This window comes from Mustela putorius, unplaced genomic scaffold, assembly GCF_011764305.1.
Source record: "Mustela putorius furo isolate JIRA1106 unplaced genomic scaffold, ASM1176430v1.1 tig00000929_pilon_pilon_pilon, whole genome shotgun sequence".
NCBI lineage: Eukaryota > Metazoa > Chordata > Mammalia > Carnivora > Mustelidae > Mustela > Mustela putorius.
In genome coordinates, this window is record NW_025421520.1 from 6,003,392 (window position 1) to 6,030,123 (window position 26,732).

The following is a 26,732-nucleotide window of genomic DNA, read 5'->3' on the forward strand; positions in this document are numbered from 1 at the left end:
CTCAGGGTCCTGGGATCGAGTCCCGCATCGGGCTCTCTGCTCAGCAGGGAGCCTGCTTCCTCCTCTCTCTCTCTCTCTGCCTACTTGTGATCTCTCTCTGTCAAATAAATAAATAAAATCTTTAAAAAAAAAAAGAAAGAATCGAAAGTTTTCCTTCTTTTTAAATCATCAGGAATAGCTTTAGAAGCATGGAGAGTCTTAGCTCTTGAAGGGCTGAAGTGAGTTCCCCATGACACCATGTGGACCTGATACTCTTTGGTGTGGAAACTCTTTAACTATTTTGTTGTTTCTTCCATGGTGTTCAAACATGTTCAACAGTTTAAACACTGTTTCGTCTTTCTGTCTTTGTGGGATCAACATGGTTCGTAGACTGTGACATGCTTTCAAAGAGGAACAGGAAGGAGAAATGAGGGGTAATGTTTTCCACATATCTTCACTGACCCCTTTTCTTCTCCTTCCCTTCCTTCAGGTCTGGGGATACCTAAGTCCCAGATCCTCTTGATATTGACATGGCCGACCTGAAGGACAACACTGAGGGTGGTTCTGGTAGGGAAAACTGGAAATGGGAAGAGCGCAACAGCAAACACTCTCCTTGGGAGAAAAGCATTTGACTCTAGAATTCCTCCCCACTCTGTTACCAAAAAGGGTCAAAAAGCATCTTGGGAATGGAAGGGGTGGAATCTTCTTGTTGTTGACACCCCAAGGCTCTTTGACACCAAGGAGACCCCAGAAACCACCTGCAGGGAAATCAGCCAGTGTGTCCTCTCCTCCTGCTCTGGGGCCCAAGCCATCTTCCTGGTTCTGCAGCTGGGCTACTACCTGGTTGAAGAGCAGAAGACCATGGCATTGATCAAGGCTGTCTTTGGGAAGGCAGCCTTGAAGCCCATGATCGTTTTGTTCACTCACAAAGATAGCTGGGAGGATTTAGCATGTATGACTGTATAACAGATGTAGATCCCATCCTGAAGGACATCATCAAGGATTGTGGGAACTGCTTCTGCGCCTTCGATAACAGAGCCACAGAAGCTGAGAAGGAAGCTCCAGTGCAGGAGCTGATGGGGATGGTAGGCGAGATGATGTGGAGTGACGGTGGGGCTTACTTTTCTGATACTATTTATAAGAACATGGAAAAGAGTTTGAAAAAAAGGACAGAAGTCCCGAAGAAAATCTACACTGATCCATTAAATAAAGAAATTAAACAAGTAGAAAAAGAGTATACTCATAAATCACAGCAAGAACAAGAGGAAAAAATAAAAGGGCTGAAGATAAAGTATGATGAACAAATAAAAAATCTAAGGGAAGAAGCTGAGAGGAGTATACTTTTAGAGGATTTAAATGGGATTATGAGGTTGTTTTCAAAAATATGATATATTTTTTGGTAGTCCTGTCAACTTCACTTTTGCTTCTGCTTTTTGCTTCTGAATTTACTGACTTGTAATAGTAGACTGTATTTCCTAAAGATGGCTGTGACAATGTGTTCTATCTTACTTATTCTTCTCACCATCTGACTTCATTACTTCTCCCACTGAGATGAGGGGTCTATGTCCCCTACCTTGGAATTGGACAGATTTTGTGACTGTTTTGCCAAATAACACATGGCTGAAACAACCCTTTGGGACTCTAAGCCTAGACAAGGAAAATGGTCCTTGCCCTGCTGGGATGCTTGCCCTCAGAACCGCGCCATAATGTTGTGACAAAGGCCATGTTGCCTGTTAAGTCTCCCAGCGTGACGTTGCTGACCAGCTCTCCTTCCCTCTCCCTTTCTCTTTTATCTTCCAGCTGGACCCACTTGCTAGGTGACACGGACACCTGCCCCACTGCCTCAGACAGAGTTGCAAAGGGCAAAGCGGAGCAATCCCCACGGAGTCCTGCCCAAATTGCAGATTGATGAGAAAAAAAAAAGATGGTGGTAGTTGCTTTAAGCCACTGAGCTTCGGAATTGTTTGTTCTGCAGTGACAGCTAACCGGAATGAGACCTCTTCCCAGCTTGGTCCCCCCCACCTCCCATTAGCCCAGCCCTCTTCCAGCGCCGACAAATTTACAAAGTTACAAACTTGGCATTCTCAGGCAATGCTATATAGACTTGAAAGACTCAATTTAGGAAAATTCAAAGAAGAAATGCTGCATCCATTACATGTTAGTGCCACTGGGGACATGTGCTGCTGCAGGGTTGGGCTATGAGTGATTTATTTAGTGAAGCATTGGGTTTCTCTGGAAAGCTGGTTCTGTGGTTCTGGGAGATTCTCTCATTGCTTTTCTCTCTTTTCTTTTTTAGGTCCCATCCTAACTTAAAGTGTGTCTGATTGTAGCTTAAAAATGTTTTCTGTGCCCAATATTTTTCATTGACCTCTGCAGACCCACACTTCAGCCTTCTTCACCCTAGTTCTCTGCCCCAGGAGGCTGATCTCGATGGACTGACTACATCGGTGGGATCTCTTACTCTCTGACTTCTGCTTCGGTCTGGCCAGTGGGAAGTCCAAGTAGGAGAAACCCCAGGGGAGTAGAAAAGCAAGGCTGGGTCTTCTTTCTCCTGCCTCTCTCCCTGCAGGGCCATTTCTGACCAGCTGTAACCCTAAGCCAAAGGCGACAGCTCCTCTCATGGTGGCTCTGGGTTCCATTCTTTGTTCACCCCCCTAGGGTTGGGGTATCATTTTCTCACTGTTACTAGCACTCCCCTTTGTCATTTTCCAAAGCTCTGTATCCACAGTTTGTAGGAAGTCTCTTCTCTCACCTTCCCCCAAGGACCCAATGAGAGTAGACCATCATTTTGCTGCTGGAATTCTGATTGATAAATCATAGGATTCCCACTTTCCTCTGAGAGCATTCCTTCATCTTTACTGCTACTCTTGGTTTGAAATTCCTTCTAGTGTTTTCTGCCACCAGAAAAATCTCTTCCTTTCCTTTCCAAGCTGTGACATTGGCAGTGAGTATTTGAAAGGTTCTGTCTTGCTAAAACAATTCAGAACCTGGGACGGCTGGGTGGCTCAGTCTGTTGGGCATCTGCCTTCAGCTGAGGTCATGATCCCTGGGTCCTGAGTTCAAGTCCCACATCGAGCTCCTTGCTCAGCAGGGAGCCTGCTTCTGCCTCTGCCTACTGTTCTCCCTGCTTGTGCTCTCTCTCTATCGATCTTTATTTGACAAATAAATAAATAAATTTTTGAAAAAATAAAATAATTGAGAAACTTCAAAGTTGGAGGGCTGACTTTCTATCATCTACAGTGATTGCACATATCCAAAATTCAAATCATTAGAGTTTTTACAGTCGTCCTTTGGTCTATGAACATGATTGAGAGTATTTACTGTATCAGTGAATTTTAGGGAGATGGATTAGAGATTAAGTCTGGAAAAAAATAAGATTTTAAATCCCTGATTGTTCTAAGCTTCATCATTAGTATCAGGAATGGAGTTCAACACAAGTATCACGGAAAAAAAAGACTCTCATAAGTAAACATATTCTTAATACATGTCAGATAACATTGCTGGACCAAACTGCTCTTTGCCATCATGCAATTCTTTTTTTTTTTTTTTAAGATTTTATTTATTTATTTGACAAAGATCACAATTAGGTAGAGAGGCAGGCAGAGAGAGAGGAGGAAGCAGGCTCCCCGCAGAGGAGAGAGCCCAATGTACGGCTGGATCCCAGGACCCTGGGATCATAACAGAGGCTTTAACCCACTAAGCCGCCCAGGCACCCCTACCATCATGCATTCTTATATTCAAAAGTACTTTTTGTGAACGACTCATCTGTGCAGTAGTACTCATGCCATGACCTGATGTTTTCATGCAAGAATCATTTAAAAGATATTTTCCCTCAGAGATGTGCAGAAACATTATTAATTCAATTAACCTGTGTTAGGGCCTACTGAACATGCAACTTCTGTGAGCTGACTTCTCTCAACCTTATATTCTATTTTGGAAAGGAAGACATACCCAGAAGAAAAATGAGCAAATCAAATAAATCATTGTCTTTTTACTTGACAAATGAAATATTGCTCACTCAGTTATCTTACCATATTTTATATCCCAGTTTTTCTGAGTGCTGGGGACTGGAAGTTCCAGCCTTTAATGTGTGCATGATCCCCATTATTGAAATATGTGATCCTCATGATCCATAGTGCAGAATTTAAACTAGGATTTGTAGAGGAAGACCTGAGGAAGAATTCAAGACTCGAAGTCTACTGTAAAGGATGTGTGGGATGTGTCTGTGTGGGTGATGGGTACGCCAATCACACTGCATTTCAGAAACAGGAAAGTTAAGCGTGAGAGGTAAGGTTGTCAGGGGAAGGGTAGAGTCAGGAGCAATAGCGCTTTGTCTTCCTGCCAAGGCATCCCTTTTGTATCCTGTGAGGATGGGATGGGTTGTAGAACCCGCCTACCTGGCTTCTTGATGGAAAGAAGAAAAGTTCCATTTTGAATACAAACTGGGGGAGGAACTCCCACGGAGATGTCCCAAAGTCAGTTTTCGAGTTACTTCCTGCATAGCTCTTACAAGGAACAGCTACTCACGACAGCTCCGAATTCTCTTCTTGAACTCTTTTGTTTCCACTTCTGTGGGCTACTTTGCTAAAAAGATAAGAGTAAGAAGCTCCATGGAATCCTGGAAAGCCCTTGGACCTCCCCCACGTGTTGAAGGGGAACATCAGGCTTCATGAAGACTTTCAGTAGGCTTCTGTAGAAGGGCCTTCCGTAGTGCTCCTGTGAGTGCAGAGGTCACGCACAGGAGGGGGGCCAGAGAGGAGGAGTGTGTGAGGGGAACAGGAGCCCTGCTGGGGAAACAGCCAGAGGTCCATCCTAATGCTGTGACTTTTGTTTCCTGATGCCTCAGGGCTTGAAACCCAAGACCGCAGAGATTCACAATCGAGACTTGTCTTAGTGGGTAAGACTGGAGCAGGAAAAAGTGCAATGGGCAACAACATCCTTGCACAGAAAGTATTTGCTTCCAGTCCTGCAGCAAAATCAGTCACCATGGTCTGTAAGAAACGGAGTAGCTGGTGGCACGGGAGAGAACTTGTCATGGTGGATACACCTGATATTTTCGACACTGAGGTACAGGATGCTGACATGAGGAAGAAGATTGCTCACTGTGTCCTCCTGACCTCCCCGGGGCCTCACGCTCTGTTCCTGGTGGTTCCTCTGGGCTGGTACATGCAGGAAAACCAGAAGGCCATGGAGAAGATTCTTCAGATGTTTGGACCTGAGCTAGGACATACATGATTCTCTCATGTATGAGATGAGATGAGTTGGAGGACATCGGTTTCCATAAATTCTTAGAGACACTCCAGACAGCATCCGAGAGCTGGTGCATGAGTTTGGGGATCGCTACTGCCTATTCAACAATCGGGCGATAGGAGCTGAGCTGGAGGCCCAGAGAATGCAGCTGCTGGCCCTGGTCCAGCATGTGGTAGTAGAGAACAAAGGAGGCTGCTACACCAAGAAGATGTACCAAAAGGCCGAAGAGGAGATTCAGAAACAAGTCCAAGTGACACAAGAATTTTACAGAGCAGAGCTAGAGAGACAGAAAATGCAGATCAGAGAGGAGTTTGAAGAGAAAATCAGAAAGCTGGAAGATAAACTGAAGCAGCAGAAACAGCGTGAAAGGAAGAAACAGAGTGGGGATTGGCAGAGAAGGAGGCTTTCTGTGCTCTAAAGCAGCAAAATGCCAGAGAGGAAGTTGAGAGTAAAAGTGGGATACTTGATGTAATCATGCAAGCATGGAGATGGCTTGCTTTGTTTTCTCACTTCTTTTAAGGAAGATTGAACAGAATGCAAAGATCTACTTCCTGTGTGCTTTCTGGTGGTCCTGCCCCCATGACTCATTCACCAAAGTCAGAGTGCTCTCAGCTGCGTCTCCCAGGCTCTCCCGAACGATGTAATAAAGTTCACTGTTAGCAATCTGTAGAGGGTTGGTTGACTTAACAGAGGAAGGACAAATTGTCGATTGGTGGAACTTCAGAGCAGAAAGTATGGATGCTTTCTACCTTGTGAATTCTTCCAAGAAGATGACCCCAAGCTTTCTCTGTTTCTCCCTAGTAAAACTTTCTCCTCTAGCTTCTTTCTAGTTTTCTGGATCATCTTCCTCTGTGACTTCTACTCCCTTATTTTTGCCTTCAGGATACAGTGGTCACCTTACACATATGGTTTGTTAGAAAGATTAGTTCTTTGTATTGAGTATCTTTAGATGGAGATACTTCCAGAATTCTTTCCAGATGATTGGAAATTTGTTTAATTACACTTTTACAGAAGGACTCAAGTTGTTCCTTATCATCTGCCCATTGAAGAACAAAGAGTCATCAGAAAAATAGATCTCTTAGAATTCAACTAAGGGAAATGCCAGAAAGAGTGGATGACAGACAAAGATTCAACACATAAGGAAACAATGTTTTCTGTGTTCAGACATCTCCGTAGCAGCTCTTTGACCAAATTAAATGCAAAATAGTTGCTGAATTAACCCATTTTTCTCCTTTTCTTATGAAACTAACTGTTGCTACCACAGCTTGATTACTTACTGCTTTGAAGGTCCTCTGCACTCTACTGTGCCCCACCCAGTTGAATTACTTGGTTCTTGTTTTTATAATAAAACTTCTCTGATCTCTCATACTCATAAAGAATCAAAGTCCACTTTTTCTTAGAAAATAACATTACTCCTTCTTCTAAGAACACAGGGATGAGTTTCACTTTTTGGATAAAAGCGTAAGATGATTTTGGGAGCTAGTCTTGGTCAACCTTCAAGAGATCTCTCCTTCTTTTTCCTGGAAGATTCCAGCCACATTGCCAACCCCTCTGCCAGTCAACTACCACCTTTCCCTTGGATTCATTCATTCGGCGCCAATAGAAATCATGTGTAACCAAGATTTCAGAGACCTTTCTGGTTTTCCCTGTGCAAAAATTCCCCTTTAAGATATGGACAACAGTAGGAGATGTCTCTATTCCTTTCTACAGGGTACTTCTGACCTAATCATTTCCAGGCTTCCCGAAGCACATTTCCAGGTTCCTCATGGTCATATGTGACTTATGTCAACTCTCCTTGCTCTGCCATCTTGAAATTGGCTTTTCCATGCTCCAAGCCATTTTGGCCCAAGGGCCATATACCTCTTGCTTATTTTCCCAAAACACATATGAGTTAAGACTGTACATTTTATTTTGTTATTTTTAAAAGATTTTATTTATTTATTTGACAGAGAGAGAGAACAAGCACACAAGTGGGGGTGGTGGGGGCGGCAGCAGAGGGAGAAGGAGAAGCAGTTTCCTGGCTGGGAGGGAGCCCAATGCAGGGCTTGACACCACGACCCTGGGACCATGATCCAAGCCAAAGGCAGCCACTTAACCAACTGAGCCACCCAGGTGCCCTAGACTGTACATTAAAAAATATATATTTTAGTTATTTATTTGAGAGAGAGAGAAAGTGGAGGGGGAAGCACAGAAGGAAAGGGAGAAGCAGACTTCCCATTGAGCAAGGAGCCCAATGTGGGGCTCCATTCCAGGACCCTGGGATCATGATTTGAGCCAAAAGCAGACACTTAATCAACGAGACACCCAGGAGCCCCTAGACTGTACATTTAATAAATGTTAGCAAAGGCTTGAGGATAAGAGAAGCACAACACAAAGAAGCTTACAATTCCTTTCAAAATCATCACTCAGAGTGAGACAGATTTGATTTTACTCTATAGATGTGGGTGCACTTTGAATCTACTATTTTTATCTCTGGAGTTTCAGCCAAAATCATTATGAATTTAACATCCTATTGTGTTATGACTTTTTGTAAACAAATTGCTAGGTCCGTGATCAAAGAAGTGAGACTGATACAAAACAAAGGTCAAGCAAAGCTTTATTTTGTGCCAAGCATGGAGAATCAAACTGACCAGTCAGGGCTACCTCTTACAGAGAGGGCAACCCCTCCCAGCCTTACAGACTAACTTTTTTTTTTTTTTTAAGATTTTATTTATTTATTTGACAGGCAGAGATCACAAGTAGGCAGGGAGGCAAGTAGAGAGAGAGGAGGAAGCAGGCTCTCTGAAGAGCAGAGAGCTGGACGTGGGGCTCGATCCCAGGACCTTGTGATCATGATCCGAGCCGAAGGAAGAGGCTTAATCTACTGAGCCACCCAGGTGCCCCCAGACTAACTTTTAAAGGGCAAAGGCCATGTGGTTGAGCCTGGCCACACAAAGGTGGCCAAGGAGATTGTAACACACAGAGAAAGTTGCATAGTCATGCTAGGTCACACACGGTGGCCAATTGAATTACAATTTACCCTATAGTAGATATTTGAACTAGCTTATCACCTTGGTCAGAATTGGCACCCAAAAGGTGCCCCAAAGGCAGGGCCCATACTCCTTGGTAGCTAAGGAGACAGTATGTGTGCTCCACTGATTGGATGTCTCCACCTGGCCTGATCCACAAGTATTTGGGCTTTGTTACCTGGGACTGGTCGACCATATTTTACTAGTTTCCTGGACTTGCTTTTAAGTAAGTCCCCTGGTGGGGAGGCAGGGTCAGTTTAAGTTTTACTGTATACACAACAAAATGGCTGTTCAACTGAGATGGAGCTACTCTGGCTAAATAGGCCTTTACATTCCCCTCCTTTCTCTGGAGATTAGTCAAATCCTTGACTCTTCTACCCTCTTTTTAATGGCTGCCAGACTGTTTTTAATGACTCCGTGTGATTTACCCAGAAACATCATTCCTTTCCTAGGGGTACACAGAGCCCCCCTTTTTCTAGAAATAGCATGTCAAGCCCCAATTGTCTATATTTCCCACCTATACTATAACAATAAGAGCAACAATGAACTCAATGAACTCATTGTTTTTTGAGTCTTAGCTTTAGTCCACGATTGGCAGGGTCCATCTCTGGGGGCGTCCTCTTCCTCGGCTCATTTGACGTGACCCGCATGAATCTAGGCCCTGGTGCCTTCTACTTTTATTGCTGTGGGGTGGTCAGATGATAGCAAATGGTCCCTTCCAGTGAGGCTCCAAGTTTCCCACTTGGTGGTGGCATATCCAAACCAAGTCCCGGGGTTGGTAAGGATGTGGTTCCACCTCTGTCTCTGTCTCAGTGTGGGCAGCTCGGATCCCTGCATGGGCTCTTTTTAAGGCATACTGTAATGCCTGCAGTGACTGGAGTACAGACTGATCAGTCATTTCTGCTAGGGCAACCTCTTGTAGCTGAGGGCAGAGCCGGGGGGTGGGGGGAATCTCCCAAACATTATTTCAAATGGGGTTACCTTGTTTAAGTAGGGTGTACATCATGCCCCGAGGAGGGCGAGAGGAAGGAGATCCACCCATCCACCACCAGTCTCCAGAATTAGCTTTGTCAAAGTCTCTTTAAGAGTCTGGTTCATTCTCTCTACTTGCCTGGAACTCTGGGGCCAGTAGGCACAATGTAGTTTCCAATTAGTGTCCACAGCCTTGGCCATTTGTGAACTCACAAATGCAGGGCCATTGTCTGACCTAACCGTGAGAGGTAGCCCAAACCTCTAGTAGCTTTTTGGCCACCACTCCTGCCATCTCATGTTTGGTGGAAAAGTCTCTACCCAGACTGAAAAGGTATCCACAAAAACTAACATATACTTGTGTCCATACTTTCCCAGTTGTTAAACATCTTTTCTGTTATTCCCACTAACTCAGTCAGATTCTTCCCTTCAAATCCTTTAATTTTCCAAAGTTTCCTCCTTATATCTGGACTCACTGACTGGCAAAGGCAAGATCGTCTAAACGAGCTATTGTGCAACTTCTCTGAAGTTTACCTCAAGTTGTCTAGCTTAGGTAAACAAACATTTAAAGACAATCAATTCTAGAATTTAACATCCATAAAGGTGTATTATTAAAACATAATTTTTCTCTCTAAAATAACGCTCATTTCCAGAGATAGCCAAATCAGGATTAATTTATTTGAAAAACAAGTCCAGTTTTAACAAACTAGGCCTAATTATTTACATAAGCTCAACAAGAACAGTGAGTGATCATATAGATCTTTTAGAATCTGTTTTGCTGGAACTTCTTATAAGGAATCTCTAGGTTGAACTTTTAGTAGCCTCTCCAAGCCAGAAGCCAAGCCATGTACTTGCCATCAGACATGCCTGCAATACCTGTCAATTTGGGCAAATTCCTCTTCCTGAGGTCCCCAAAGCATCCTGAGGTTCCTGCACCTGCCAGGACATGACATCTTTTACTCACCTGTTGAGGCTGCTGGGAACTCTGTAAGCCAGGTATCAGACTAGCATTTCCAAAGGGCTTTACAGATCCAGGTTTCATAAAGTCAACCTTAGTTCCTTTAAGCTGTCTGGTCATATCTGAGTCTTTTTCAAATATGACATTCCAGTCAAAGCCTTGGTAAAATAACCAGTGTTTCCAATGGTGTCCTGTTACAAGGAGAACAGATTCTTATTGAACTTATGCAAATGACTGATTGCCAAGGAAGAAAGAATACTTTCTGAGACCTTTTGAGTTTCAGAGGGTTCAGATAGAGAGGAAAGTTGAATGCCCTGATTTGTTTACAGATGAAAACTTTTACATCTCTGTAAGTTACAGATAACTTAAGAAAAAGTTTCCCTAGTCTGGAAGAGCAAAAATTACAGAACCAGCAATGTTTAAAATAAGACAAAACATTAAGAGACACAACATTACAATCTTTCAGTTCATCTAGTCCCATGTTACTATTTCTGGTTTAGTCTGAATGCCGCTTTTTTCTTTTTGTTGTCGTGATGTTTGTGTTTGAAGGAATTCTGAATTCCAGAATTCTGGAAATTCTTACCCATTTCAGTTCCAGAATTTTAACATATCAAAGACCTGTATTTGACCTGAAAATCTCCCATATGAATTTTCTTTAAGGCGGAATTCATTTTACAAGAGAATTAAAACAATTACAAATGACAAAAACTCAGAATAGATAGGGTTAAATATCAAGTGATGACCCTATCAAAACATTAAAACTAGGAAATGTATAGAACCTCTAGAGTAGTTACAGCATTTACCCAAATGTAACCTAAGGTTTATCATTGGTTTTGTAGTACTTCCTGAGTAACTTAGCATTCAGGGAAAAGCTTTATGAGTCAAAGAGATCTCATTTACAATTCTGGGTGGGCAAAGAGAAAACCATTTATATTTTCTTAGAAACATCTCAATCTCTAATGAAGACTAAATATTAACCAATTGTGAACTCTTACAACAGAGTTCTTAGAAGGCAAATTTATGAATCAGTTAAGCACAAAATATGTCTACCAACAGATTTCAAAAGCACAAACCTAGTTCCAGCAACCAACACTCTAGCATTTTATCCCATTTGGTTTAAAGTTTGAGGTTACCAAAGACTTTGAAAGCTACTTTAACAATTATCCATTAAAACTTTGAGACAGGCAATTAGCCATCAGTTTAGTCATCTCTTTGTTAACAGATGTTAACAAAGAACAGGAGCTTATTTGACCCTCAGTAAACTTTGATTGAAGTTTCACATTTACTGCTGTTAACTCAAAAGACATGTTCATCCTAATTAACCCAACAAACTTAACTTAGTTCAAATACTGATTTACGTTCCACCTGGGCCCACACCACTTCCAATGTTTACCTGAGACACGGGTGGGAAGATCTGGAGTGGGTGGTGTTATGTCCAGGGGTGCTCTTCTTGTTTCCTGACAGTGAAGAGAGAAGGAGCCATGGTGCAGGAAGCACCAAGGATGGTCTAGAGGCCAGTTATGCAGACCACACCCAAGTTGGTGCAGAAACAGAACGGGGAGACAGAAGAACAAAGTGCCACCAGAAGGCAGAGAAAGGGTTTCCAGGTTTAGAGCTCATCAGCTCCAATAGAGGAGCAGACGCCATGCTTTCCCGCCAGCAAGGGGGAGGGACTAGGCAGTCCACGTCCGGCTAGAGAAGGCAAGGAATTTTCCCGAAACAAAGGGAGTTTTGGTAGCTGCTTGGGAATATTTCTTAAAGTCTCTGTCTCGAGTTAGACTAACCACAGTTGGCTCCAGTTATAGCCATTAACACAAGAAATGAGTGAAGGAGAAACCCCACATCTATTAAAAGGAACAGAGAGATAAAAGTCAGAGTCCCCTTACTCTCTGCTTGCCCCATTCCTTCAAACACAAACATCACAACAGACAACAAAAAGACAAGACAAAGACAACCACAGACCCAGCAGCCCTTACCTAGGACCTGCCGCCAGTGGGGATTTTCTCGATTCCCTACAAACACTTGCTGGTGGCGATTTTCTTGGTCCCCAGACCGCCTGGGAGACTTGAACCCCCAGTGACCACCTAGGGGGACTCGAACCCCCTAACTGCCTAGGGGGACTCAAACTCCATGGCAGGTCCCCTGACCACCTAGGGGGACTTGAACCCCCTGGTGATCTACCAGAGGAGGGATGGGGCATCACCACATCCACTCCAGCCCTGGGTAGTGATACTGCGTCCAGTGTCTTCCTGGTGGGCTATACCCTAGAGCTCCACAACCAGAAAGACAGACAGACAGGCTCTTGAAGGATGTGGTCTTGAGATCTTACCTCCGGAGGCTTTTCCCACAAATTCTGATGCTGGCTCGGTTCTCGTTGTTTGATCCCGGATGAGCCCCCAGTGTTAGGTCCATGGTCAAAGGAGCAAGACTGATACAAAGTGAAGGTCAAGCAAAGCTTTATTTTGTGCCAAGCATTGAGAATCAAACCGACTGGTCGGGGCTGCCTTTTACAGAGAGGGCAACATCTCCCAGCCTTACAGACTAAGTTTTATTTATTTTTTTAAAGATTTTATTTATTTATTTGACAGACAGAGATCACAAGTAGGCAGAGAGGCAGGCAGAGAGAGAGGAAGGGAAGCAGGCTCCCTGCAGAGCAGAAAACCCAATGCAGGGCTCGATCCCAGGACCCTGGAATCATGACCTGAGCTGAAGGCAGAGGCTTTAACCCACTGAGCCACCCAGGCACCCCACAGACTAAGTTTTAAAGGGCAAAGGCCGTGTGGTTGAGCCTGGCACACACAACTGGCCAATGAGATTGTAACATACAGAGAAATTTGCATAGTCATGTTAGGTCACACACGGGTGACCAAGTGAATTACAATTTACCCTATAGTAGATATTTGAACTAGCTTATCATCTTGGTCAGAATTGACACCCAAAAGGCACTCACAAGGCAGGGCCTACACTCCTTGGTAGCTTGGGAGACAGTATGTGCACTCCACTGATTGGATGTCTCCACCTGGCCTCCCCTGCCCTTGTATTTGGGCTCTGTTACCTGGGACTGGTCGACCATATTTTATTAGTTTCCCGGACTTGCTTTTAAGTAAGTCCCCCGGGGCGGGGGGTGGGGGGCAGGGTCAGTTTACATTTTACTGCATCAACAACAAAATGGCTATTCAACTGAGATGGAGCCTCTCTGGCTAAAGAGGCCCTTACAAAATATTTAATGAAAGAGCCACATCTACCTCCTAAGAAAAAGGAAATACAGGTCCATGAGATGGGAGACCCAAAGGAAGTACCCTGAAAGCAGTGTTGCCCATTTGTCTCTCAGAGCAGAAGACAGGTAGAGTGTCCCTGATATATACTACTCATTGTGGTTCATACAGTAGAAGAATGAGACATGTGGTATATTACCATCTCTTGAGGTTTAGGAGTTTGTATCTATCTATTCATCCATTTATAAACATTTCATAAATTGTTTGACTTCAGGGTAGATTTTATACCATAAGAAAACACAGAGAATCTAGAGATGAGTAAAACAAAGTCTCTTTTGAGACTGGCTTCACTCAGCATAAAGATTCTGAGAACCGTCTAAGTGGTGTGTGTCCGTAGCTTGTCCTCTTTTATTGCTGACTAGGATTCCATCTGATGGATCCACCACACTTTGTTACTCCGTCTGTTCTTAGCTTTACGTCCCTAATTGATGTCTCTCATCTCATTGCGTTGGCTAAAACCTCCACCATGATGTTGAATGGTAGTGGTTGGACACACTTGCTTGGCTCCCAATATGTCTTCAGTGATTCCCATTGAAGTAAGTGAGATACTCGACCATGGTAGTCTATGATTTGTGTGTGTGTGCATGTCATTTTCAGCAAGTATTCTCCAGCCACTTTTTTCTTGAGTGAATAGTTATCCTATTATTAATCATCAATAGCTAATAAATTTGGTCAAAAGCTTTCAAAAATAACCTATGGGAATAACAGTTTGATTCTTTTTCCTTCTATCTATTAATAAGGTGAATGGTAATAATAGATTTTCTAATAACAAGTTGATTTTTCATTTCTGTTCTGTTCTGTCCTCCTTGGTGAAGTGGCCCAGCGGCGTCACCAGCAACACCACGTGCGGTCTGGGCACCCAGAAGGCCACCGCCTTGCAGATGGCCTGCACCGCTGCCTCCAGCCTGGCCAGTGGGGACAGGACATTGGGTGTGTCAACCCCCTCGAGCTCCCACAGATGCTGTGCTAGAGGGTAAGGGTCCCCAGGCCTTGCTGAGCTTAGACTCGAACTCTCTCCTGCCCAGGATGCTGTTTCCAGTGGTGCTTTGCCCGCTGCCTGTGTTCCCCACCTGGAGCAGCCTCAGCGACCGCGGGCTCCGTGGGTCCTCCCCCGGCCTAAGAGCACAGAGTCAGTGAGGCAAAGCAACCAGAGCTAGGGTCAGAGCTGAACGGGGTGTGGGTGGAGAGGGGAAGACACGGAGTTTGCACCAGAGACTGCGGGGCTCACGTTCTGTCTTGCTTTTTAAAAGCTTATTATTATTATTATAAAATACAATATACAATTTGCCATCGAACTCATTTTGAAGCGGGCCACTCAGTGGCGCTCAGGCCATTCACTGTGTTGTGCAGTCATCTGCACTGTGCATCTCAAGTGTGTTTTCATTGTCCCAAATTGTAATTGTATTTGCTTTTCTGTGTCTGGTTTACTTCACTCAGCAGAATGTTTCCCGGTTCGTCCGTGTTGCAGCCCGCATCAGAATTCCCTTCCTTTTGAAGGCTGAGGAGTACTCCCTTGCAGGTACAGAGTGCTGTTTGTTTCTTCACATACATCTGTGAGCAGCTGGGTTGTTTCCACCTTTCACTACGGTGAACGGCTGCCGTGAACTTTAAAGCTCACGTCTCTGAGTCCCTGCTCCTGGTTCAGTGGTATCTACCCAGAAGGGAGGTTGCTGGGTAGCGCCATTTGGAAACTCCTTCTCAGGGCCTCTCTTCTCACTCAGCTGGGAATGAGCCCAGCACGAATATGGGAGCCTGAGCTTTGCTGAACATCCCTGATGGAAGGTCCTCCTCAGTAAGAGAAGGAAGGAAAGAAGAACATGGCCTCTGCCTCTATGACTTCCCCCTGAGGCAACCGACTGCATCTCCTTCTTCAGCCTTTCCCACTAGGAATGCTGCGAATGCAGGGCCACCTCAGCCAGACCCCAGGCTCCAAGCTCAGGGCCATGCTGGGTCCATGCTCTTAGGCAACACCTTAAAGACTGGGTTGGACGTTCTCATCCAGCAGAATATCAGAAACATGAGCTCAGAGAAACGACTAGGAGATGCCAACTGAGTATCCAGAAACCCAGTGTCAGTGGGGCTGAGGGACTGGAAAGGGAGATTCCTTCTGGCCTTCCAGATCCCAGACCCAGAGCCCAGAAATGCCAAACAGCAGCAGGTTTCCGAGTCTGCTCCCCACCGAAGAGACTGGTGTGTCTCAGCGACAGAGCATCAAGTCTCCTGAAGGCATCGGCATCGTCTTCCTCTTGCTCTCCTGAGTGGCCACGGGCTTCTCTGCTGCCTTCCATGCTGCCAATGCTGACTGAATGGCTTTGCCTCCCTCCAGCTTCCCCCGGCTGGCTCGAGAGGAATGTGGGTGAGTGGCTGGGAGTGTCAAGGAAGCACGGAGGGTGTCAAGGAAGCACCGAGGGTGGCGTTCCTCCCTGCCCTCCTGGCCAACGCGAAGCGGGACAGTGACAGCAGCTCCCGTCCTGCCTGGCCTGGAGCTGGAGCAGGCCGAGAACTTTAATGTATCACTTGGGCTCTGGGGAGGACTTTTCAAGTAACAGTTAACCTTGACCGCTGCAAGAAAACATACATCGGGGCGCCTGGATGGCTCAGTCATTAAGCATCTGCCTTTGGCTCAGGGCATGATCCCAGGGTCCTGGGATTGAACCCCGCATCGGGCTCCCTGCTAGGCAGGAAACCTGCTTCTCCCTTCCCCCTACCCCTGCTTGTTCCCTCTCTTGCTGTGTCTCTTTCTGTCAGATGAATAAATAAAATCTTAGAAAAAAACAAAAAAGAAGAAAAGGAAAAGCAGGTGTCAACACTTATATTGGCAATTTTCTTATGTGGTTTAGTAAAACGGCACTCTCCTGGTAGCTTAGTCCTGGTGGTTCATGGAGTAAAAAAAAAAAGCATTTGTGTTTAAATACACAATGAATCACAAGTAATTTCTGCTGGCCAGGAAACGAATGGATTTCCAGAATTTCCAGATTCTATCTCCCAGGTTGAGCTCTTGGAAGTCCAGCGCCTGACCTTGATGCAATAGCTCTTAGGAGACAGAGCCTTGTGGGAAAGCAAGCCCAGTTCTGAAGCAGCGGTCGGCCGAGGACATCCTGCTGGTTCCCGTGGTGCTCTGCAACCCATAGGACCCCACGAGCTCTCACACGGGATCCAGCCAAGCACCTGCACAGGGTCTGTTGGCTTCAGAGCCTCAGGCCCAGGTGAGCCTTTGGTCACTCTAATCGTCAGCATATCTTTCCCGAGGACAAAAGCCCAGAATGCACAGATCCTTTTCCTTGGGCCTGGCACAGAGACTTAGTAAAGGCGGCAAGTGGCACTATGTCTCCCCTTCCCTTCACCTGCTCTGCCTGTCAGGGAGCTTTCCTTTGGCTGTGGTCAAGAAGGGCCTTCGATGGTGGCCCAGGGGCTCACATCTCTGACCGGGATGAGCCCCGCTGTGGGTCCCAGTGGACCACCTGCCCTCCGCATGTCCCATCCACATCCCTCTCACATTGATTTCTGCTAGAAAGTAGTTTACCTCCTAAAATGGCTCGTCTAGGATCCTGACACAGTGCTCCTTTGGGATTGTCCTCAAAAACATGTCCGTCTTCTTCTTCCTCTGCCTAGAGAAAATCATAATCTGTCTTATTAGTTTTTCAACAGTTTTAACACCTGAGTTTTGCCTTTCTCCTGCCAGAAATATTGGTTTGCGGGGAGCAGGCTGAATGAGGAGCGGGAGGTCTGAGGGAACCCCACGTCCTTCGCTCCCCTCCCCCCCGCCCCCAGAACTGTGGTCTCGCCTGCCATTCTAAGAGATTTCCTGGAAATGGTGAGCGGCCCTGGCCTCTCGGGAGCAGGTGGCATTTGGACAGACAAGGACCTGGAGCAGTTCTTCGAGGACGGACAGGAGCAGAGAGCAGAGGCCGCTCTGACCCTGGGTCCTAAGAGCAATGGAGAGATCTGGAGGGCACGGGCAGGAAGTTGTGGCGAGGGGCTGGCATGGCTCGGCGTGGTGAGTCACAGGGATCTTGGACTACAAAGAGCAGTGCAGGCCTGACCTTGGGGAAGCTTCGGCAGTGAGGATTGCAGAAGGCAACGGGTGGGTGGCTGGTTTCTGCGGTGAGGATGACAGGACCCTTCAGGGTGTGGGGCAGAGACCTGCTGGGAGCCAGGGGACACCTCAGCGCTCATGTCCAGCCACCATCAGTTCGGACAGCCACACTGCCTGGGCCTTGGTGTCCCCAGGAGTGTGAATGCTGGGCCTGAACTAAGTGTTCCTGTGGTCTCTTCCCCTGGGAGATTCCAACACACTTTATGACATTTTCTAGAGCAACTCCTAGTCCTCCTTGCCAAGTATGGCCATGTCCCTCCAACCAGGAACACAACACACACTCACACTCACAAACATACAAACACTCACTCACAAACATATACACACAAGCAACACACACCCACACTGCACCACACACACCCACACTCACAATCATGTAAACACACCTTCACAAATATACACACACCCCCACACTCACAAATGCAACACACGCTGACACAAACACAACACACACCGATACTCACAAACACAATACACACCGACACTCACAAACACAACATGCATTCAGAAACATACATGCAAAACACAGCACACACTCACACACTCACATAGACACAGAAACACAACACACACCCACACTCACAAACATACAAACACACACTCACAAACATATACAGATACCACCTACACACCTACTCTCAAAGCATACCACACACACATTCACAAATATGTGAACACATATAAACATACACACAAATAAATGCTTACACATAAACTCACATAGACACAAACATAACACACACAGAAACATACAGCATAGCCACACACACACATAAACACACACATACACACAAACACATCTCACATACTCCATCCAACAACTCCCAAACACAACACATACTCACACACGGAAACATACATACTCGACACATACACAGAAACAACACATACAAGCACAGACACAACACACACGCACACAGACACACTCCCCCACACACTCGGACTCACTGTTGGGGTCCATTATCAAAGGAACAGACTGAGACAAGGTGAAAGTTATTCAAAGCTTTATTTTATGCCAAGCATGAGAAGTCAGACTGACCGGCCAGGGCCATCTCGGAAGAGAGCGACCCCTTCCCCATCTTACAGGCCACCTTTTATTGGGTAAAACCGCAACCCGTATCTCGGTATCTCAACCCACCGGGTTTGTGTGTCTCTTGCTGATTGGCTAGTTCCATGCGGTCTGGTGACTTGTTATTCAAGATTACCCCATATCAGGAACCGTTAGAAACAGTACTTCCCGGGAAGGCTTAGTCAGCTAACAGACTCAGTGTGAGTAACAGGGTGGTCGTCCTTCCCAAGATGGAGTCATTTAGGTTTGGGCGAGACCTTCTCACTGTTACAAACAGTACTTCGTACTGATCGGGTGTCTCCATCTGGCCTGACTCGTCCTTGCATTCCGGGCTCCGTTATCAGGAACTGGCCCACTACATTTGACTGGTTTCCCGGACTCGTTTCTAAGTAAGTTTCTCTGGGCGGAGGGGGGCAGGTCCGCTTCCGTTGGCTGCACAGACAACAAAACGGCTGTTTAACCGGGATGGGGTCGCTCTGGCTACAGAGACCCTTACCCTCACCACTGTCAGCTGTCGGGCAAGAGGAACAGCAGTGTTTTCTGTCTCCTGGGCTCGCGTGCTCTTGTGAATTCTTTGTTTTTCCCTTTGGGGCAGACCCATCCTGGACTTCTGGGGATCTTGAATGGAGGAGCTAGAGGAGGGTGTCCACGGCATCCGAACAGAGGAGGGACGTGGCATCTGTTTTTCAGCAGAGCGGGACGAGAAAGCTCAGCGCCAGAATTGCCCTTGAACGAGCGGCAGTGGCTGTGGGGAGGAGCAGGAGGTGCCCGGGACACCCCGGCCGGGCTCTCCTCAGTCAGAAGACCTGCCGCTTGCTTTTCCTCGGCAGCTGTGGTAGCTTGCACAGGAAAAACCAGAAACCAGTGTTGTTATTATTTTGATCCTGAAGGAGGACAACGAGATCTCAGAGGCTTAGAAAGAAGCAGCAGATCCTGCAGGAAATTTTGTGCCAGGGGCGGGATTTTGTACGGATCTCCTTTTTGAGCGAGTTCCCGCTTCCTACAGATATCCCAGATCTTTCAGCATCGTGGCAGATAGCTGTTGTCTCCGCCTCCCTCCTTAATTCCAGCTTCCTTTAAGGATTTTCTCTCAGGACAAGGACTGGAACAGAAGCACTGGTCCTTCCTGGGTCCTGCGCTGCCCCGTCCTCAGACTGGAGTTGCCCCAGCAGCTCCCCTGGGTCTCCAGGTCCTGGCGCCATGGGCCTTGGGACTTGTCAGCTGCACAAGATTGAGCCAATCCCTTAGAATAAATCATGTACGGGCACCTGGGTGGCTCAGTGGGTTAAGCCTCTGCCTTCAGCTCAGGTCATGATCTCAGGGTCCTGGGATCGAGCCCCAAATCAGGCTCTCTGCTCAGCAGAGAGCCTGCTTCCCCCTCTCTCTCTCTGCCTGCCTCTCTGCCTACTTGTGATCTCTCTCTCTCTGTCAAATAAATAAATAAAATCTTTTTTAAAAAATCACGTAGCCAATTCTTTATAATAAAACTCTTTATGTATGTGTACACACACACACACACACACACACACACACACGTCTAACAATCCCAAAATCTGAGTCTTACTGAGTCTGGTTCGCTCTGTGTGTCCAGACTGTCCTTCTTGCTTCTCAGCACGCCGTGTACGGACGTGCCAAGCTGGACGCGACCTACGGGAATCCGGAAGTGAGGTCGTGAGGGCTGCAGCGGAGCGTGTGTGTTCATCTGTGTGGGAGCTGGGCTGTGCTCATGTTTGCTGCAGCCGTAAGCGCAGGCGGTTTTCTCCAGGACTCCTGTCTCATTTCGCTGTTGTTTGTGGGTTTCCCTAAGAAGCCCTTCTTAAATAGAGTTTGTGCCTTGCTGGCCTTTTGACTTTAAATCACTGTTTTTACACCAAAGTCCTGTCGGTGTGGCAGCAGGAATGGGTGGGGGAAACAAGATCTTGAAATTAAATCACCCTCTCTTAGTGGGTCTGTGACGTGCTGTGATCATCCAATTTACTGAGCTTTCCCTCCCCCCATCCCCACTTTGGATGAAATGGATGATCTGGTCAATTCCCACCTGTTTCTCCCCATTTGATTCCAGCCTCTGCTCGGGTCTTGGTGAACTTCCTTTATTTATTTACTTGAATGCCTCATCCCATCATTGTTCTCAGAAGCTGCTGTGACGAGCTGGAACCAAGACGCTTCTCTGGGAAGGTGCTCTATTAATAAAAAGATTTCACTACACATTTTGGAGGTTTAATGGAGATTTGGAGGTTTGAAATGTTCATCATTAACACCATGATCAATGTTTAAAGGAAATACACACTAAAACCATAAAAGACAAATAAATTGCATGTACAAAAACATAGGGTGGATGTAAAATTATTGTTATTTGTAAATGCTATGATTTTATATCTGGAAAAATCAAAAGACTAAACCAAGGGGCACCTGGTGGCTTGGTCAGTTAAGCATCCAACTCTTGATTTCAGGTCAAGTCATGATCTCAGGGTCCTGGGATTGAGCCCCACATCGGGCTCTGTGCTCCTGCTGGAGTCGGCTTGAGATTTTCTTTCTCCCTCTCCCTCTGCCTCTCTCTCTCTCTCTCTCTCACACACACACACATTCTCTTTAAAATAAATAAATAAATCTTAAAAGAAGGAAAAAAACAATAAGCTCCTATAAATGATCAGACAACCTGATAAATTAATAAATGCTATTTAAATAAAAACCGTAAGAACTGACTAACTTACAAAACTAACACACAAACAATAACTAATTAGACATAACTTGTGATTTAAAGGATCACAATCCCTCCCAGCAACAACAAAAAATAAAATGCCTAAGAATTGACTTGAAAATTTTGCAAACATTCTGTATAAAGGAAACTTCTGGGGCTATGGAGCAAATAGAACTCTCACGTGACGTCTGGTGAAAATGTAAATTGGTAGAACCCCTTTGGGAAAGTCTATCGTACCCAGGAAACCCAAATATTACACATAGTCAGTACTGAGCTATCCTCTTCAGAGGGACACACGCAGCAGACATATGTGCTTCCTTTCCAAGCAAGGAAATGTCTGTGATATTTATAGTGGTGGTATTCAGAATAGCACAAAAACTGGAAACAACGCTAGTGCCCACCAAGGGGCAAGTGTTCCCCCAAAGAAAGAAAGAAGGAAAATGGTAACTGTGTGAGGAGGTGGATATGTTAATTAGTTTGATTGTGGTGACTATTTCTCAGTGTATGCCTATATCAAATCATCAAGTTGTGTACCTTGAACAGATACATTTTTACTTGCCAATTTTTAAAATCTGTCAATATATGATTTTAATTTTTCAAAGTTATACCTCAATATAATTGGATATATTGCTGGAAATATAGCTGGAAAATAGAGTAAATATATTTACTTTATATATATATATAAAGACTATATATTTAACGTAATTCCTATAAAAATATAAATATATTTACTATATATATATATATATATAAAGACTATACATTTAACATAATTCCTATCAAAATACCACCAACTTTTCCAGAGTTGGAACGAATAATCCTAAAATTTTTATAGAACCAGAGAAGACCCCAAATAGCAAAAAAGAATTTTGAAAAAGAAAACCAAAGCTTGTGGCATCACCACTTCAACCTCCTTTACAAAGCTGTTATCCTCCAGACGGGATGACACTGGCACAAAAACAGACACGCAGATCGGTGGAACAGAGTAGAGAGCCCAGAAACGAACTCACAGCTGTATGATCAACTAACCTTCGACAAAGCAGGAAAGAATATCCAATGGAAAAAAGACAGTCTCTTCAAGAACAGGGTTCTCCCCTACCTGCTGATGTTCAGGGTAAGGCAGGGCCATGACCTTTTCACTGCCGTGTCACCAGCTCCTTGGGCCTTGCCTGACCCACCATAGGTAGTCACACCTGTCTGATAAATGAAAGAAGGAAGGATCGAGTTGTGTTTGGGACTCTTTCAGGCAAGAATGGGAGGACGGAAGGTGGCAAGAGATGATGAAAATGCCTGTGGTCAGAATGTGCTCGTGGTGTGTACCTGGCCCCAGGTGTCAGCTCTGGGGAACAAGGGGAAGGACCAACCCAAGACTGAACAGACGAACCCCAGCGGCGTCTCCATGCTGGGGGGAGACAGCAAGAGCCCTGATTTGCCTCTGCGCCTGATCTACGGAGAGATAGTCAGTGCTTTGACCAGTCTGTGCCTCCTCACCCCAAGGGTAAACTGAGGATAAGAAATCTACTCTGACCCCCACAGACTAGGAGGTAGAAGGAATGAGATCATAAACTAGAGGGAACACGATTTACCAAGTAGAATGTGCTAGAGAACAAGGATTGGGGCTTAGCAGGTATCTTCCAGCAGCAGGTGTAAGAGAGGGAGGAGGGGCAGGCGAAAGGCAGGAGGAAGGGTTATCCCGGGGGAATCAGCTGTCACCTCTCCCCTCCCTGCAGAGGAGGATTGACACTCCGATGAAGCAGCTTCCCGAGAGTCACTCAGCTGGCAAAGCTGGGGCTGTGATTCGAGCCCAGGGTGGCCGGGCCTCCAGGAAACCCTTCACTCGAAGGCCTCGCGTTCCCTCCCGCCTCTCCCCGCTGGGGCTGCATCCGGAGAAGCATCCCAGGGGCCAGGGCAGGTGCAGGGCATGGATGCCAGAGACTGTGTCAGCAGAAGCCAAGGCCTGCCAGCGTCAACGGGTGCCCTCCAGAGAGAGGCGCAAAGCTGCTGGAGCCGGTACCGGTGCATGTGCTGCAGCCGAAGACAAGAGAGAAGACGGGGCGACACAGACGCCCCGGAGTGGGACACGCTCAGACCGGAGCCCCGAGGAAAGACTCGGCTGGAGAAGCAGAAGCCCAAGGCCTGGCGCTCTCCTGTGCTCCACCGGCACCCCTGAGGCCCGGGGGAGCGGGAGGCGGGCTCCCCCCTTCGCTCCGAGGGCGGCAGCCCACGCCTACTCTGTCCTCACGGGTCCCCAGGACTGGGACGACGCGCCGCCCGCGCACGAGCCCCGCCTCGGGCTCATCCTGGCCGGCAAGACCGGTGCGGGCAGGAGCGCCACCGGCAGCAGCATCCTGGGCCACACGCGCCTCCCGTCCAGGCTCGCGGCCACCGCGGTGACCCGGGCCTGCGCCCTGGGGAGCCGCCGCTGGGGCCGCTGGCGCCCGGAGGTCACCGACACCTCGGACCTGTTCGGCGTCGAAGGCGGTCGCGCCGACCCCGACTGCACCGAGCGCGGCCGCTGCCACCTGCTGTCGGCGTCGGGCCGCATGCCCTGGTGCTGGTCCCGCCGCCGGGCCGCTTCCCCGCCCGGGATGAGCCTGCGGAGCGCGGCGTCCGCCAGCTGTTCTGGGCCCGCGTCCTGGCGCCGGCGGTCGTCGTCGTCACCTGCCGCGAGGACCTGGAGGGGGCGTCGCTGCACAACTATGTGCGCGACACCGACAACCGCGCGCCGCGGGCCCTGGTGGCCGAGTGCGGCGGCCGCGTGTGCGCCCTCAACAACCGGACGGCGGCCGCGGAGCGCCGGGCGCGGGTGGACGAGCTGCTGGCGCGGGTGGAGCGGCTGGCGCGGGACCCCCCGGGCGCGCCCTTCACCAACGCCGTGTACCGCCTGGCGGGGACCCTCGCCACGCGTCCCCTGACGACAGGCTGCGGCAGGGGGCCAAGCGGCTGGCGACCGGCCCCTGGGGGCGGGAGCGGGGGCGGCGCCGGCTGGAGGGGGCGGTGCAGGCGGCTGGGGGCGCTCCTGCTGCTGGGGCTGCTCTGGCGCCTGGGACCAAAGGCCTTGCAGGAGGTCAGTCCCCACTTGACATGGGTCAAGGTCCCATGAACTGATGAGCACTTCACCGCTGGGGATGTGTACCTTCAGGGTCCACAGGCTCTTCTGTCCTCCTTCCTTAGCCGCAATTACCAAAGCAGAATCCTGCCAGGGCCGGTCTCCCGCAAACCGTCCCTGGGGCGGGGCCCTCCCCGCGCTCTGCTTTCACTGAAGCGGGACATCCAGCGCTGTCTTCCTCGGTTTTCCCTGACCTCAGGCTGCCCTTCCCCGTCATGGCATTGTCTTCGCTCCTGTCTTTGCCCTCATGTGTCCTGGACTCCCCCAGGGCCCCAGGGGGAGCAGCCGACACAGCAGAGCCTCAGTCCATCGTCCTTTACTTGAGTTGAATCCGAGTTGAATAAATAAATATACGAAACCATCACATTGTGTTAGAGGAAATGGGTATTTCCTTTACATGGTGGATGTTTGTTCTGCCGTACATTCCTGTTGAACAGACACTAAGTCCTGGCCTTCCTAACGGAGTCTGCAGAAGCCCTCCGCCCCAGTGCAAGCACACCCACGCCCACTCAGGCAGGTGGTCCGAAGAACAGAAACGTTGGTGTAAAACTGTCCATCCACCAGCAAGACGACGTCTCCACGGGTGTGGCCATTCCCACTCCTCCGCAGCTTGAAGGCAGACCTAAAAGACAACTAACTCGGTTTTTAAGTGGGTAAAAAAGTTGATTAGACATTTCTCCAAAGAAGATACACAAATAATCAGTAAACACACGAAAAGATGCTCAACATCATGAGGCAGCGGGAAATGCAAATCAAAACCAAAATAAGATGCCACTTCATATTCACAGGATGGTTATAATTTTAAAAAAAGAAATCAAAAAGGAAAACTAACAAATACCAGTGAGGGTGTGGAGAGACTGGCCCCTGATACATTGCCGGTAAGGCTGGACTGACTGTATGAAACAGAGTCCAGCAGGTCCTCAAAACGTTAAACACAGAGGTACCACGTGACTCAGGAGCCCCAGTTCTAGGTATGCACCCAAGAGCACTGAAAACACAACAACGTATACGTGAATGTTCGTAGCAGCGTGATTCAAAATCACCAAGAAAGTGGAAGCAACCCAAACGTGCATCAGCGGATGGACGGATACACAAACTAGGGCATATCTAGAGGAGGGAATATTATTTAGCCATAAAAAGAAAGGGAGTACATGGGGCACCTGGATGGCTCAGTGGGTTAAAGCCTCTGCCTTTGGCTCAGGTCATGATCACAGCATCCTGGGATCCAGCCCCGCATCCAGCTCTCTGCTCAGCGGGGAGCCTGCTTCCCTTCCTCTCTCTCTGCCTGCTTCTCTGCCAACTTGTGATCTCTGTCTGTCAAATAAATGAATAAAATCTTTTTTAAAAGAAAGAAAGGGAGTACAGATTCAGGCCACAGCATTAATGAGCTTTGAAAGCTTTATGCTAAGTGACAGAAGCCAGACACACAAAAAAATCTCATAAAGGTATGATTCCCTTTGTACAGAATGTCCAACCACTGGGGTGGGCTCGTGATTGTCTGTGAGAGGGTTTGATTTGGTTCCTGGTACTCCGTCAACATTTATATTCAAGTTCACTTTTTGAAATGTGTTGTTGTTGTTGTCATTTTAAGTAGGTTCCACGCCCAGCCAGAAGCCCAACATGGGGCTTGAGCTCAAGACCCAGAGATCAAGACCTGAGCTGAAATCGAGGGTTGGGCACTCAAAGAACTGAGCCACCCAGGAGACCCTCACCTTCACGTTTTAAGCTTTTCTCCCCTCTCGTGGGTTGAATCGTGTTCCCCCCAGAAAGATATGTTCAAGTCCGAATCCCCGGTACTTATGAATGTGACCTTATTTAGAACTAAATAAGAGGAGGGAAGTGTGGCCAAAGACACACACAAGAGGGAGACAGTCCCCTAAAGATGGAGGCAGACGTGGGACCATGCAGCCAAGGAGCCCGTGGGGCCACTGGACCTGGGGGAGGCAAGGAAGGAACCTCCTTTCAGTCTTCACGGGGAGTGTGGTCCTGCCAACACTCTCGGTTTGGATTTCTGGCCTCCAGAATTGTGAGAAAATAAATTTCTGTATAAGCCACCCAGTTCGTGGTACTTTGTTAAAGCAGCCCTAGAAAATACACAGTTGATGGTTTGAACAACTCGACAGGGGCACTGACCTCCCCCTCCTCTGCCACAACTGAATATCTGAGCATAACTTTTTTTCTAGATACAATTTTAAAAATTGTATTATTTATATCCAATATCTGAAATAACTTTTGACTCCCCCTAAACTTTACTAATAACGTACATGGTTGATTAACACATATTTTGTATGTTATGTGTATTATATGTTGTAGTCTTACAA

General features: G+C 47.2%; 1 protein-coding gene across 1 annotated transcript; it reads left to right on the forward strand.

Moving 5' to 3' along the window:
- Positions 1-358: 358 nt before the first annotated feature.
- On the forward strand, positions 359-24,741 carry LOC101676560. Its single transcript, XM_045086261.1, is given in 14 exon segments — positions 359-372; positions 525-910; positions 913-1,314; positions 4,826-5,194; positions 5,197-5,268; positions 5,271-5,590; positions 5,593-5,709; positions 14,255-14,369; positions 15,766-15,795; positions 17,282-17,436; positions 20,217-20,267; positions 22,633-22,761; positions 23,033-23,312; positions 23,555-24,741. Coding segments are annotated over 14 exon segments (3,291 nt in total). The 3' UTR covers positions 24,406-24,741.
- Positions 24,742-26,732: the final 1,991 nt, after the last annotated feature.